Source organism: Geotrypetes seraphini, chromosome 6, assembly GCF_902459505.1.
Source record: "Geotrypetes seraphini chromosome 6, aGeoSer1.1, whole genome shotgun sequence".
NCBI lineage: Eukaryota > Metazoa > Chordata > Amphibia > Gymnophiona > Dermophiidae > Geotrypetes > Geotrypetes seraphini.
This window is the reverse complement of record NC_047089.1, coordinates 208,577,124-208,590,755: the sequence shown is the minus strand read 5'-3', so window position 1 is coordinate 208,590,755 and position 13,632 is coordinate 208,577,124. Positions and strand designations below refer to the sequence as shown.

At 43.4% G+C, this 13,632-nt stretch overlaps 1 protein-coding gene across 3 annotated transcripts in view; it reads right to left on the bottom strand.

The window, feature by feature from the left end:
• The window catches only part of LOC117362008 (disintegrin and metalloproteinase domain-containing protein 9-like), a 237,154-nt gene that overhangs the window by 69,978 nt on the left and 153,544 nt on the right, over positions 1 to 13,632 (bottom strand). For all 3 annotated transcript variants that reach the window (XM_033947712.1, XM_033947713.1, XM_033947714.1), the window contains one exon: positions 2,695 to 2,787. In XM_033947712.1, coding sequence (XP_033803603.1) covers positions 2,695 to 2,787 — 93 coding nt within the window. The remainder of the gene's footprint in view (positions 1 to 2,694; positions 2,788 to 13,632) is intronic.

The window sequence follows — 13,632 nt, the reverse complement described above, 5'->3', positions numbered from 1 at the left end:
GAGGGGAGATATAATGTGGCTTCCACCCCCCCTTACATACCAGAATCCTCTGCTGCAGTTGAGATGCCTAGCTTGCTAATCCCATGGATGCTTGCCTGGGGGGAGGAGGCTGTGGACCATCTGCTCTACTGGGGGGAGTTTGGACATATCTGCCCCTGGAGGTTTCTTTGCAGCCTTGGCACAAAGCTCCCTGTTCAACTGCCTCTATTTTTGCTTGCAGTCTTCTGTGTCCCTATTGTTATGATGGAGTGCATTCAGGCGATCACAAATGACAGCCAATTCGTCGCCCTTGAGCAGCACCGAGTTCACTCAGTGCCAATAAGGGCAATGTCAAAACCCCACACACCCTCAATGTTGGGCCCTATGCTGACCAGTCCCAATGGACCTGCTCAGTTGTTGGCACTGAGGAAGGTGGAGACCCACTGGATGCACAGGAGCTCCCAGTGTTAGATACAGGTCCCTATGCCATATGGGCCAGTGGTCACAATGCTAATGCAGATGTCACTGTCGATGCTGGTACAGACCTCGATGTCAATACGAACACCGATGATTTGTACCTTGCTCCAAATATTTTCTGTCTGAGCCTCTCTGAATTTCTGTGTTCTTTTCTGCATACACAAGCAAAGAAGACAGTTTAAACAATGACTACACCAGGAATGGGTGTCAGAAGCAGAGATGGTCCAATTGCATCAAGCATAACACGAATTTGGACTTGGAGGATGAGATGTACAATGTCTGCATCTATGAGACAAACTTGGTTTTTTCTTTCACATAGAGTGTTTTGGACCCCATTTCGTTTACAGAAATTAGATAGCTCTAAATCTAATAGATGTTGGCATCTCGAAGCTAGAACATTAGATCATTTGATATTTTATTGTCCAATGATTCTTGCTTTTTGGAAATCAATATGGGGTCAAAAAAAATGTATGTTGGAGAATCCAGTGGCATTATCGTATGATACTGTGCTGTTTGGCATGTCAATGAGGGCTAAGAGTCAAATTTCATCTAAAAATAACAGGCTTTTACTTATTATGACAGGGGTTGCCATACAACAGATTATGAGTAACTGGAAAAATTGGGAAAGATTGAATTACAGTTTCTGGTGGAACTCACTATGTCACATTTATAAAATGGAAAGGATAATAGCCACACAGCAAGGGAATTTTAAAAAATTTCAGGAAATTTGGGAGCATTAACAAAATAATGTAATGATCGAATATTATATTTCCCCTTAAAAATGCACATCCAAGATGGGGGGAGGGAGATCTATGGTTTGCTTATTAAATAAGGTATATTAGAATGAGGTTTTATGATATGTTTTATTGAATTTAAAGAATGTAATTAATTAATGGGGAGGGGGGATAAATTCTGATATGGAATTTAATAGATTAAGTGTTATATTGGAGTTTAAAATGATATAAATGATGTTACACTTATTGTAAGTTTTTTAAAATGAATAAAGAATTGGAAAAAAAAAAAGCATAACACTTAAAGTCACTGGGGACCTTAGAAGACTTGAAAGGAAAAATGGCCATGGCTAAATCAAATGACTTTACAGTGAAAAAAGGGCACTCACCAATGAAAAATGAAGGGGTAGTTCCAAGCCAATGCTTGGGCATAAGAGGGCCCATGAGCTGTGAAAAGAAAAATAAATGCTAAGGGAAAGGATGAAAAAGGTACTCAAAGGCAAATAAAAATAAATTTCCACAAGTTAAGGCACCGCAAATCAAAAAATATCTCTAGAATCAGAAAATAATAGTAAATATTGAAGAACTAAGGCCAGTGCTGGGCAGACTTGCACATTTGTGTCTGTATATGGCCTTTTGGTTGAGGATGGGCTGGGGAAGGCTTCAATGGCTGGGAGGGTGTAGATGGGCTGGAGTGAGCTTTGACAGAGACTTCAGCAGTTGGAACCCAAGCACAGTACTAGGTAGAGCTTTGGATTCTTGCCCAGAAATAGCTAAGAAGAAAAAAAAATTAAAAAATTTAAATTGAATCAGGTTGGGCAGACTGGATGGACCATTCGGGTCTTTATCTGCCGGCATCTACTATGTTACTATGTTTCTCAAAACAAGGCTCAGAGGAATCGCCACAATAATGTTCTTCTTTCTTCATGGATGAAAAATACTGCTGGTCCTATGCTCATGAGTCCGATGGGAAAGCACTTTCACATGCGAGGTCGAGCACTTCTTCGAGCTCTTAAATCTATAAAACAGTTTTTCAAGCATCCACACCAGGGCACCAAGGCTCCATGGATGACATTGCCTACCTGTGAGATTAATATGACCTGCTTGTTCTTGGGAAAAATAAGCATTTATCTGTATTCGTAAAATGGCTAACATAACCTTGTAAGTTCTAACATATAAACATCTATGTTGCTATTTCATAACATAAACGTTCATATGCTGCCATAGAGACATCTGTGTTACTGTGTTGAGGTCTATTTTTCTAAAATGGATGTTCAAATTGCATCTCACCAATACATGAATGTCATTTCACCATGTATTTTAGAACAGGCTCAAAACTGACAGATCCAGTTCTGAGATATTAGTAGAACTTCAGATACCCTGATTGTATATCTAAATGCCAATTCTAAAATGCCACTCCACATGGAGTAGGATCCCTAAAAGACCATCTATATATGCTAAAGATTTAATTTTGCTACTAAAATCATAAAACATTCAGTAATATTACCTTGCAATTTACACAACACCTTCCGTGAGCACACACAGAACCTAGTGTTAATGTACAAGTCTCAAATGTACAGCATGGATTCATCTTACACTCCTAAGAATGAAAAATTCAGGAAAGATGTTAAAATCAATGGGAATCCAAGGTATTAAGTCACATATGCTTTAACATGAATAACAGATCAAAGTTTAATTACAATATGGATGCACAGTAAATTATAGTAGTTTAAATTACTGATCAGAATAAACTAATTCTCTTGATTTGTTCCCTATATATCTGTTCTGGTTTGGTTGTACTCTCAACTAACTGCCATTTTTAACACCAATGTCAAAGTACCAAAGGGGGTCAAATTAAGTTTTCAAGCAAAAGTGCAGAGTTTGTAATTCTCTTTACTTGAACACATTTGAAACATTGTATAATTTTCCTTAGGATTTCATTGAGATGTGAGGCTGGAAGAAACTTCTAGAGATCATTTTGTGAATCAATTTATATCCACTGTACTTACACCTCACATGAATATTAAAATCTGTACTGAAGATTTTTATGGTAAATATGTTTTATTAAAGAGAAAGAACCAATGAATAATACAAGACATGAAAAATAGCATTTTCAACATTTAACTAAGATATATGGGGCTCATATAGCCTCCTGTCACTGAAGATTTTTAAGAGCATCTTCCTAGGATGGCAGACTATACTTACAGTTCTTCCTGTCTAACCTAAATCTCCTTTGTTGTAATTTAAGGTCTTTACTAGTTGTCCTTTCCTTGATGAAGGAGAACTGATAAATGTCACTGAAAGCTAACTTAATGCACTTAAAAAAAAAATGCTATCAAGATTTCTTCATTCTCTTTACCAAACTCAATAAAGAGAACATAAGAATTGCCATACTGGGACAGACTGAAAGTCTATCAAGCCCAGAATCCTGTTTCCAACAGTAGACGACCCAGGTCCCAAGTACCTAGCAAGATCCCAAGTTATAAAACAGATTTTATGCTGTTTATCCTAGGAATAAGTAGTGGATTTCCCAAGCCATCTCAATCATAGCTTATAGACTTCTATTTTAGGAAATTAAACCCTAAGCTAACTGTTTTGACCATGAATTCCAGAGTTTAATTACATGTTGTATGTAGAAATATTTTCTCAGTTTTGTTTTAAATCTACTACTTAGTAGCTTCATACCATGTGCGCTAGTCCTAGTATTTTTGGAAAGAGTAAACAAGCGATTCACATCTACCCTTTCCACTCCACTCAATATTTTATAGGTTTGGACAATTTCCTGGAGGAAAAGTCATGGGGGACAGACATGGGGGAAGCCACTGCTTGCCCTGGATCGGTAGCATAGAATGTTGCTACTATCTGGGTTTTTGCCAGGTACTAGTGATTTGTATTGGCCACCGTGAAGACAGACTACTGAACAAGATGGACCATTGGTATGACCCAGTAAGGCTAATCTTATGTAATTATGACATAAGTGGGTGATGTTTCCAATGCTGCCAAACAGAATAGTTCTTCAAAGATCAGAAACTGCCTCAGGTACAAGCTCAGATTGCAAGCCCTGCAGGGACAGAAAAATACCTAGTTTACCTGATAACTGCCTTTTGATATGAGATTTTGCTGTTAATATTAATAAACAATATTTGATTGGTAATATTTGTGCAATTATCATTATTCCTGAACACCTAAGAGCGGGGCTAGCGCATTATGCTGCTTAATGCACACTGTTTTAATAGTTTCCAGGCTTGCAAGTATTACATAAGAAGTTACAATTTATCCTGTCTATGAAGATTCCTGTTAAAGATCTCAATATGTATACTTTGGAGGAAAGGCGGGAGAGGGGAGATACGATAGAGATGTTTAAATACCTACATTGTGTAAATGCACATGAGTCGAGTCTCTCATTTGAAAGGAAACTCTGGAATGAGAGGGCAGAGTATGAAGTTAAGAGGTGATAGGCTCAGGAGAAATCTAAAGAAATACTTTTTTATAGAAAGGGCGGTAGATGCATGGAACAGTCTCTTGGAAGAAGTGGTGTAGACAGACTGTGTCTGAATTCAAGAAAGCGTGGGATAGGCACATGGGATCTCTTAGAGAGAGGAAGAGATAATGGTTACTGCGGATGGGCAATTTGACCTTTATCTGCCATCATGTTTTATGTAAAGAACTTTGCTTTTTCTGTTGGCCATAGGTGCCGCTACAGAATAGCAAGAGCCATCCCATAAAAATAGCTTGCAATCCCAGTTTTAGCAAAGCAATGGTACTCATATCTTCTTCCTATGCAGCTGCTTCCTCCTTCTGCATAGTGCAGCTCAAACAACTGCAATAAAGTCCAATGGGAGGAGGAAGCATCTGCATAAACTGCAGACAAGGCCAGCTTAAGAGGCACTGGTCTGCAGTCCGCACTCCAAAACTAATGGGAATTTACCCTTTGTGCCCTTGCTGCTGTTGCATGCTCTTCCTCCAGCTCTGCAAAATATGAGAACAGGGATTTCTTATTTCTTGAAAGAATAGGAAGTCCCAGTTCTCATATTTTGCAGTTCTCATGAAGAACAGGCAAAGCTGGAGGAAAAGCATGCAACAATAGAAGCACAAAGGGTTAGTTCCCAATCTTGCAAATTACCTCAGTTTCCTTAGACAGGTGAAAAAGGAAGAGCTTGGGCTAGGGTGGGGGTGATGGTGGTATTGAAAGTGATCCTAAGAGAATGTGTATGTGGAGAAGGGGTATTGAAGGTAATTCTGGGAAAGGGGGATTGAAGGTGATGCTGGGCCTGGAAGAATGTAGAATGGTCGTATTGAAGTTAATGCTGGGGATAGAGAGGAGTTTGCACTTGATACTGGGAAAAGAAGAGCAGACTAAAGGCATGCTAGGATGGGATACTGCAAAGGTTGGTATTAAAGTCAATGCCGATGTGAAAGAATATAGGGGTTGGGGTTCTGAAGGCATGCTGGGACTGGAAGAATGTAGGAGGTGTTATTAAAGGGATGCTGGGAAAACTAGGAGGGTGTGAAGGTATTCTGGTACTGGGAAAAGGTGGGAGGGGGACTAAAGATGATGCCAGATCTGAGGGTGTGAGAAACAAGGGCATATGCAGAAGGTGGTGCAGAAGGATGGATTCTCTGATAAGGAGAAAGGGTGATGACTTGGTGATTAGATGGGTTATAGTGGGATTAAGAAGGGCAATGGTAACTAGTTGACTGGGTAAATGATACGAGCAGAGTTATGAGACTGATTGTAGAAATATGGGGAAAGAAGATCATTTAAAGGACCTGGATGCTTTGGCAGAGAGCCATATTGGACAGAAGGTAATAGGGAGAGTGAGAGGCAAAAAAGGAACAGGTCTTTGAAGAAGAGAGAGAGGATCATCAGGCATTTAAGATGAATATTATTTTGTCTGTAAGTTTTTTTTTTTTACTGTTATCCTCTCTTTTTAACAAAGCCTGCTCTGATATGGGCTCAGTGTTGGAAGAAGCAGCTGGTATTTATATTTGTGAAATTCTTATATTTGAAATATTTGTAAGAGGGAATAATGTAGCAGGGTTATTTGTTGTAATCTGTGTTATTTTGTGTCTGTTTTATTGTAATATGCTTAGGTTATAGGCAGAAAAGATTTTAAAAATAAATAAATAAAATACAATATTGGTAATAGAGGGTTGGATCAGAAAAAAAAACGTTGCCTGCCGTAATCCTGAAGTTTTAAAATCTTTTTCACCTGCTTTGGACTCATTTTACAATTCTCTTACTCTAGTGCCCTGTGTATACTGTAATTCTCATTCAGTATGTAATAAGTTGCATATTGTTAAGGACCTAATTGATGATTCATACATTGGGTTGTTTTTTATTACTGAAACATGGTTATTTAATGAACCACAGTTACTTACCGTAACAGGTGTTATCCAGAGACAGCAGGCAGATATTCTCACAGATGGGTGATGTCATCCATGGAGCCTGGTACCAACAGTAGTAAGGAGAAAAAGCATAGTTACCTACCGTAACAGGTGTTATCCAGGGACAGCAGGCAGATATTCTTGACTGATGGGTGACGGCACCGACGGAGCCCCGGTACGGACAATTTTAGAGTGATTGCACTCTAAGAACTTAGAAAGTTCTAGCTAGGCCGCACCGCGCGTGCGCGAGTGCCTTCCCGCCCGACGAAGGCGCGCGGTCCCCAGTTAGGATAAGCCAGCTAGGAAGCCAACCCGGGGAGGTGGGAGGGACGCAAGAATATCTGCCTGCTGTCCCTGGATAACACCTGTTACGGTAAGTAACTGTGCTTTATCCCAGGACAAGCAGGCAGCATATTCTTGAATGATGGGTGACCTCCAAGCTAACAAAAAGCGGGATGGAGGGAAGGTTGGCCATTAGGAAAATAAATTTTGTAATACAGATTGGCCGAAGTGTCCATCCCGTCTGGAGAAAGCGTCCAGACAATAATGTGATGTAAAAGTATGAACTGAGGACCAAGTAGCAGCCTTGCAGATTTCCTCAATGGAAGTGGAGCGGAGGAAAGCTACAGACGCTGCCATAGCTCTAACTTTGTGGCCCGTGACAGAACCTTCCAGTGTCAGGCCCGATTGAGCATAACAGAAAGAAACACAAGCAGCAAGCCAATTGGATAGAGTGCGTTTAGATACAGGATGACCCAACTTGTTAGGATCAAAGGATAAAAACAGTTGAGGAGATGATCTGTGAGGCTTAGTGCGTTCAAGATAGTAAGCTAGAGCACGTTTACAGTCCAAGGTATGCAAAGCCTGTTCACCTGGATGAGAATGAGGCTTTGGAAAATACAGGTAGGACAATAGACTGGTTAAGATGAAAGTCAGACACAACCTTAGGAAGAAATTTGGGGTGTGTACGGAGAACCATCTTATCATGGTGAAAAACAGTGAAAGGTGGATCGGCCACTAGTGCATGCAGCTCACTGACCCTCCTGGCAGAAGTGAGCGCTATAAGGAAGACCACTTTCCAAGTAAGAAATTTGAAATGTGCAGTGGCCAAAGGTTCAAAAGGAGGCTTCATTAAAGCAGAAAGAACCACATTGAGATCCCAAACCACAGGAGGGGGCTTGAGAGGTGGTTTCACATTGAAAAGGCCCCTCATGAATATAGAAACTAGAGGATGAGCCGAGAGGGGTTTTCCATGAACTGGCTCATGAAAGGCAGCAATGGCACTAAGATGAACTCTGATAGAAGTAGATTTAAGGCCAGAGTCAGACAAGGAAAGAAGATAGTCCAACACCAGTTCCACTGCCAGAGACATGGGATTATGGTGATGTAAGAGGCACCAGGAAGAAAACCGAAACCACTTCTGTTGATAACACTGAAGCGTGGCCGGTTTCCTGGAAGCATCAATGATAGAGCGGACAGGCTGAGAAAGGAGTGAATGAGCCAAAGTCAGCCCGAGAGATACCAAGCTGTCAGGTGCAGAGACTGTAGGTTGGGATGCAGTAGGGTCTGCTGATGCTGAGAGAGCAGAGAAGGAAACAATGGAAGAAGTATGGGATCCCTGGAACTGAGTTGAAGTAGAAGGGAGTACCAATGTTGCCTGGGCCACCGTGGAGTGATAAGAATCATGGTGGCTCGTTCCCTCCTGAGCTTGAACAATGTCCACAGCATGAGTGGGAGAGGAGGAAATGCATTTAGGAAGAGATTGGTCCAATCCAGGAGAAATGCATCGGGTGCCAGACGGTGAGGAGAGTAAAGTCTGGAGCAAAACAGGGGCAGCTGATGATTGTGAGGAGCTTCAAAAAGGTCCACCTGAGGAGTGCCCCATTGAGCGAAAATGGACTGGAGAGTCAAAGGGTCGAGAGTCCATTCGTGAGGTTGAAGATTTCTGCTGAGATTGTCCGCTAAGGAATTCTGTTCCCCTTGAATGTAGACAGCCTTCAGGAATAAGTGGCGAGCTGTCGCCCAAGACCAAATCCGTTGGGCTTCTTGACACAACAGGCGAGAGCCCGTCCCTCCCTATTTGTTGATGTAGTACATTGCAACTTGATTGTCTGTGCAAATGAGTAGTACTTGAGGAAAAAGAAGATGTTGAAAAGCCTTGAGGGCATAAAACATTGCTCGGAGTTCCAGGAAACTGATGTGGTGTTTCTTTTCCTGGGCAGTCCAAAAGCCCTGAGTTTGGAATTTGTTCAGGTGAGCTCCCCAGGCATAAGGGGAGGCATCTGTGGTGATTACAAAATGATGAGGAGGTAGATGGAACAGTAGACCTCTGGATAGATTTGAAGATGTCAACCACCAAAGAAGCGACTGTCGAAGAGACGAGGTCACAGATATGTGTTGTGAGCAAGGATCCATCGCTTGTGACCACTGAGTCGCTAGAGTCCATTGCGGAGATGGAGACGTGCGAAGGGGGTGACATGCACTGTGGAAGCCATGTGCCCCAAGAGCACCATCATGTGATTGGCAGAGATGGTAATCTGTTGAAACACCTGCCGACAGAGATGAAGGATGGTCTGAAGGCGGTTGGATGGAAGAAATGCCCTCATCAAAACAGTGTCCAGAATGGCTCCAATAAATTGAAGTCGTTGGGTCGGAATGATGTGTGACTTGGGTAGATTGATTTCGAAACCCAACAGACGAAGGCAGTGAATGGTCTGATTGGTGGCAAGCAGAACCGCCTGAGGCGAATGAGCCTTGATCAGCCAGTCGTCCAGATAAGGGAAAACTTGAAAATTGTGAGAGCGGAGATAGGCCGCTACCACAATCAGACACTTGGTGAATACCCTGGGAGAGGAGGCCAGACCGAAGGGTAGCACCTTGTACTGATAATGATGATGATTGATGAGAAAGCGCAGATATTGCCTGGACGTCAGATGAATAGGAATATGTGTGTAAGCCTCTTTGAGATCGAGGGAGCATAGCCAGTCGCCCTGAGAGAGAAGAGGGTAGAGGGTGGCAAGAGAGAGCATTTTGAACCTCTCCTTGACCAAACATTTGTTGAGATCTCTGAGATCCAAGATAGGTCTGAGGTCTCCGGTCTTTTTGGGAACTAGAAAGTACCGGGAGTAAAATCCCTGACCTCGCTGATCTTGAGGAACTTCTTCGATGGCATTGAGAAGAAGGAGGGATTGAACCTCTTGAGCGAGAAGGAGGGACTGAGACTTGTTGGAAGCAGACTCTTTTGGCAGGCCTAACGGCGAAGGAGTCTGGAGATTGAGGGAGTAGCCATGGGCTATGATCGAGAGCACCTACTTGTCGGTGGTGATCACTTCCCATCGAGAGTGAAAAATGGTTAATCGACCTCCTACGGGCTGTGGAAGAGAACAGGAGGGAGGAAGACTGGCAATGCCCTGGAGAAGAGAGTCAAAGGGGCTGAGTCGGCTTAGTCTGAGTGACAGGCTTTATGGCAGGCGGTTGTTGTTGGTGAGCCTGTTGTTGCTGTTTCCGAGCCTGTTGTTGCTGTTGCCGTTGCCTCCGAGGTTGAGGAGAATGAGGCTGAACTGGACGAGCAGAAAACCGTCTCTGATATGATGGCTGCTGCCTAAAAGGACGAGGAGGAGGAGGTTTCTTCTTATTTTTCAATAAAGTATCCCACCTCGTCTCATGGGCAGAAAGCTTTTGAGTGGTGGTATCCATAGACTCTCCAAACAGCTCATCTCTTAGGCAGGGAGCATTGGCGAGGCGGTCCTGATGGTTAATATCAAGGTCTGAGACTCGAAGCCATGCCAATCGCCTCATCGCCACAGACATAGCCGTAGCTTGGGATGTGAGTTCTAAAGTATCATAGATGGAACGGACCATAAACTTCCTGAGTTGCAAAAGACTGAAAGTGCATTGTTGAAATGCAGGAAGCTTGCGGTCAGGAATATACTTTTGAAAAGAGGCTACTTGTTGGATGAGATGTTTCAGGTAGAAGGAGAAGTGAAACCCATAATTACCTGAACGGTTAGCCAACATTGCATTTTGATAAAGTCTTTTACCAAATTTATCCATGGCCTTGCCCTCTCTGCCAGGAGGGACAGAGGCATATACACTAGAGCCAGCAGCTTTCTTGAGGGTTGACTCCACCAGTAGAGATTCATGGGGCAACTGGTGTTTGTCAAACCCTGGAATGGGAATCACTTTATAAAGCGATTCCAGCTTTCTAGGAGCTCCTGGAATGGTTAGAAGAGTTTCTAAATTCTTGTAAAAAGTTTCCCTCAAGATGTCATGAAGAGGTAACTTTAAAAATTCTTTAGGAGGTTGGTAAAAATCCAAAGCATCGAGAAATGCCTTGGATTTCTTAGAGTCAGACTCTAGGGGGATTGAAAGGGTGTCTGACATCTCCTTAAGAAACTTGGTGAAGGAGGAGTGCTCTGGCTTACTAGCAGGATCCTGCACCGATGGATCATCCTCATCTGATGAATAATCTTCGGTACCGAGGGGGTCATCAGAATCATCGCACAAATCAGGGTCCCGTACCGATGGGAGACGGCCCTGAGAAAGGGGAGGAGAAGATTCGGTATGCTTGGTTTTGCGTACCGACTTTCCTGACCGTGTCGACACCGTACCCGGTGACTGTACAGCGGTACGGGTGTCAGAGAACGGTACCGGATCAGAAGCGGAATAAGCAGTACGCCGAAGCGACTTCGGTTCCGCCGACAGAATAGGCATATATACAGATTTGTGCGGTGCCGATAACGTCGATGCCGATAACATGGGCTGGTCGACAATCGGCGCCGAAGGCTCAGTAGGTACCGACACTGGAAGGTTCGGAGTCAACAGAGCCGGGAGCAATTGTTGTAAGTGCTCCTTAAGCTGGACCTGAAGGATGGATGCTATTCTCTCATCCAAAGGCGGTACTGATGGCACCGGTACCGCTTTTTTCTTGCTTGGTACCTGCGGTGCATCTCGATGCTCAGGCAAAGTCGATGCCGATGAAGAGGCAGTAACTTCTATGGGAGCGAAGCGTTTGTGGGGCCGGCGCACAGTCTGCAGGACTTGGCTCACTGCTTGTTCGACTGACGGGCCAAGGACAGAAGGGGATGGCTGCTTAGCCGGTTTACCTACAGGGTGCGACACCGAGGATGGATCTTGCGGTGTCAAAGTCACCGGTGCCGATTTGGTGGAAGATGTCGGTGTCGATGCCGGGGGTACTTCCATGGCGGCACCGAAAAGAATCCGCTGCTGAATTTGGCGGTTCTTTAGAGTTCTCTTTTGAAGAGAACTGCAGCGGGTGCACATTTCTGCCCTATGGTCCGGACCCAGACACTGGAGGCACCACTTGTGCGGGTCGGAGAGGGAAATAGGACGTGCACACCGCAGACACTTCTTAAAACCCAGTGAAGGGGGCATGAAGGGAAAAACGGCCGTAGCAAAAGTGCCAACAGGCCCCGCCGGGGCCGACCGAAAAAAAGTCAAAAAAAAAAATAGACCTCTTTTTATTTTTATTTTTTACAAAAGAAAACAAGAACGTGAAATGTTCACGAGGAAAACAAACGCGCGAGCGGGAAGGCGAGTAAAAATAGAAAAATTTTTCCAACAGCCATTGGAACACGCGTCTTCTTAGCTCCGCGGAAACTAAGAAACTGGGGACCGCGCGCTTTCGTCGGGCGGGAAGGCACTCGCGCACGCACGGTGCGGCCTAGCTAGAACTTTCTAAGTTCTTAGAGTGCAATCACTCTAAAATTGTCCGTACCGGGGCTCCGTCGGTGCCGTCACCCATCAGTCAAGAATATGCTGCCTGCTTGCCCTGGGATAAAAAATGTTACTGTGGACCATAGAAAGAAATAGTGGCAGACTGGGAGCAAAGCCACATGTTAAAAATGCTCTCCTTGAAGGCTGTGAGAAAGCTCTTGTATGTCTTGAAAATGACCAGAGCCAGTGCAAGGATGTCAAGAAGTAGCACTTCTTAAGAAATTTGCTGGAAAAAAGGGAAACCAGCAAAGAAGTGTAGTAAAGTCATGGTGAACAGGGAGTGGAAATGTGGAAGCAAAACAAAGAAAAAGATATGCAAAGTTATTGCATAAACCGGTTTCATCTTCTACTGAAAGAAGAGGAGAGCAGTGAGCTCAGAAACTTGAGAATCAAGTAAGAGATATACGACCTTGTCCTAATGAAAGAAAGGAATAGGGATAAAAAGAGCTATCATAATCTGGTTGTGAATGGTGAAGTACAGCAGACCCTCAATATAAGCAGGGGTTAGGGGCAGAGCCAGCCCGCAAATAGGGAAAATCACAAATAATTTTTTGGGCCGGCTCTGACCCACCCCCCACTTCCCTCCTGTGTACCCGACCTTACCTGGTGGGGCAGAAGTGATCTCCCATTGTAGGAACTCACAGCATGGGTGCGCACAGCAAGGCTCTGCACAGGGCAGGAGCATAGGAAGATCGCTCTTGCCCCGCGTCGCCGCTAGACCATCAGGTAAGATCTGGGGGATATCCGGGGCTGCGTTTCTGAATTAAAAATCAAGGCATAAAAAAATTTTGCATAACCAAATTTGCAATTGGAGAAACCACGAATCGGAAGGGGGAGCTATATAGCGAGAAAAATTATGTGTACTAAGGGAAGTATAATAATCAAAGGACAGTTAAATTCTGTTCTCAATTTTTTTTTTTTTTTTAAATGAGAATAGAAAAACCAAACTAGACAGTAAAGTCAAGCCTGTTAAATGAACTGCTTGATACCAAATTACTAGTTTACCCCTGAACTAAGAGATATCAACTGAAGGTGAAGGAACATCCTAGAGTTGAAGGTGATCAAATAAAATGGATAGAGGCAATGTGCCTGTGAATTAGAGCTGCTTCATAGGTTTTTATCAAGAAACAAGAGAGGCAGGCAGGGCTACATAAGAAGGTGGCCACAAAGCAAGAGAGAGAAAAAGGTTAGGACTCTTCAGCTTAGGGGAGATATGACTGAAGTCTACAAAATCCTGAGTGGAGTAGAACAGGTACAAGTGGATCGATTTTTCACTCCGTCAAAAAATTACAAAGACCAGGGGAATAAGAACATAACATAA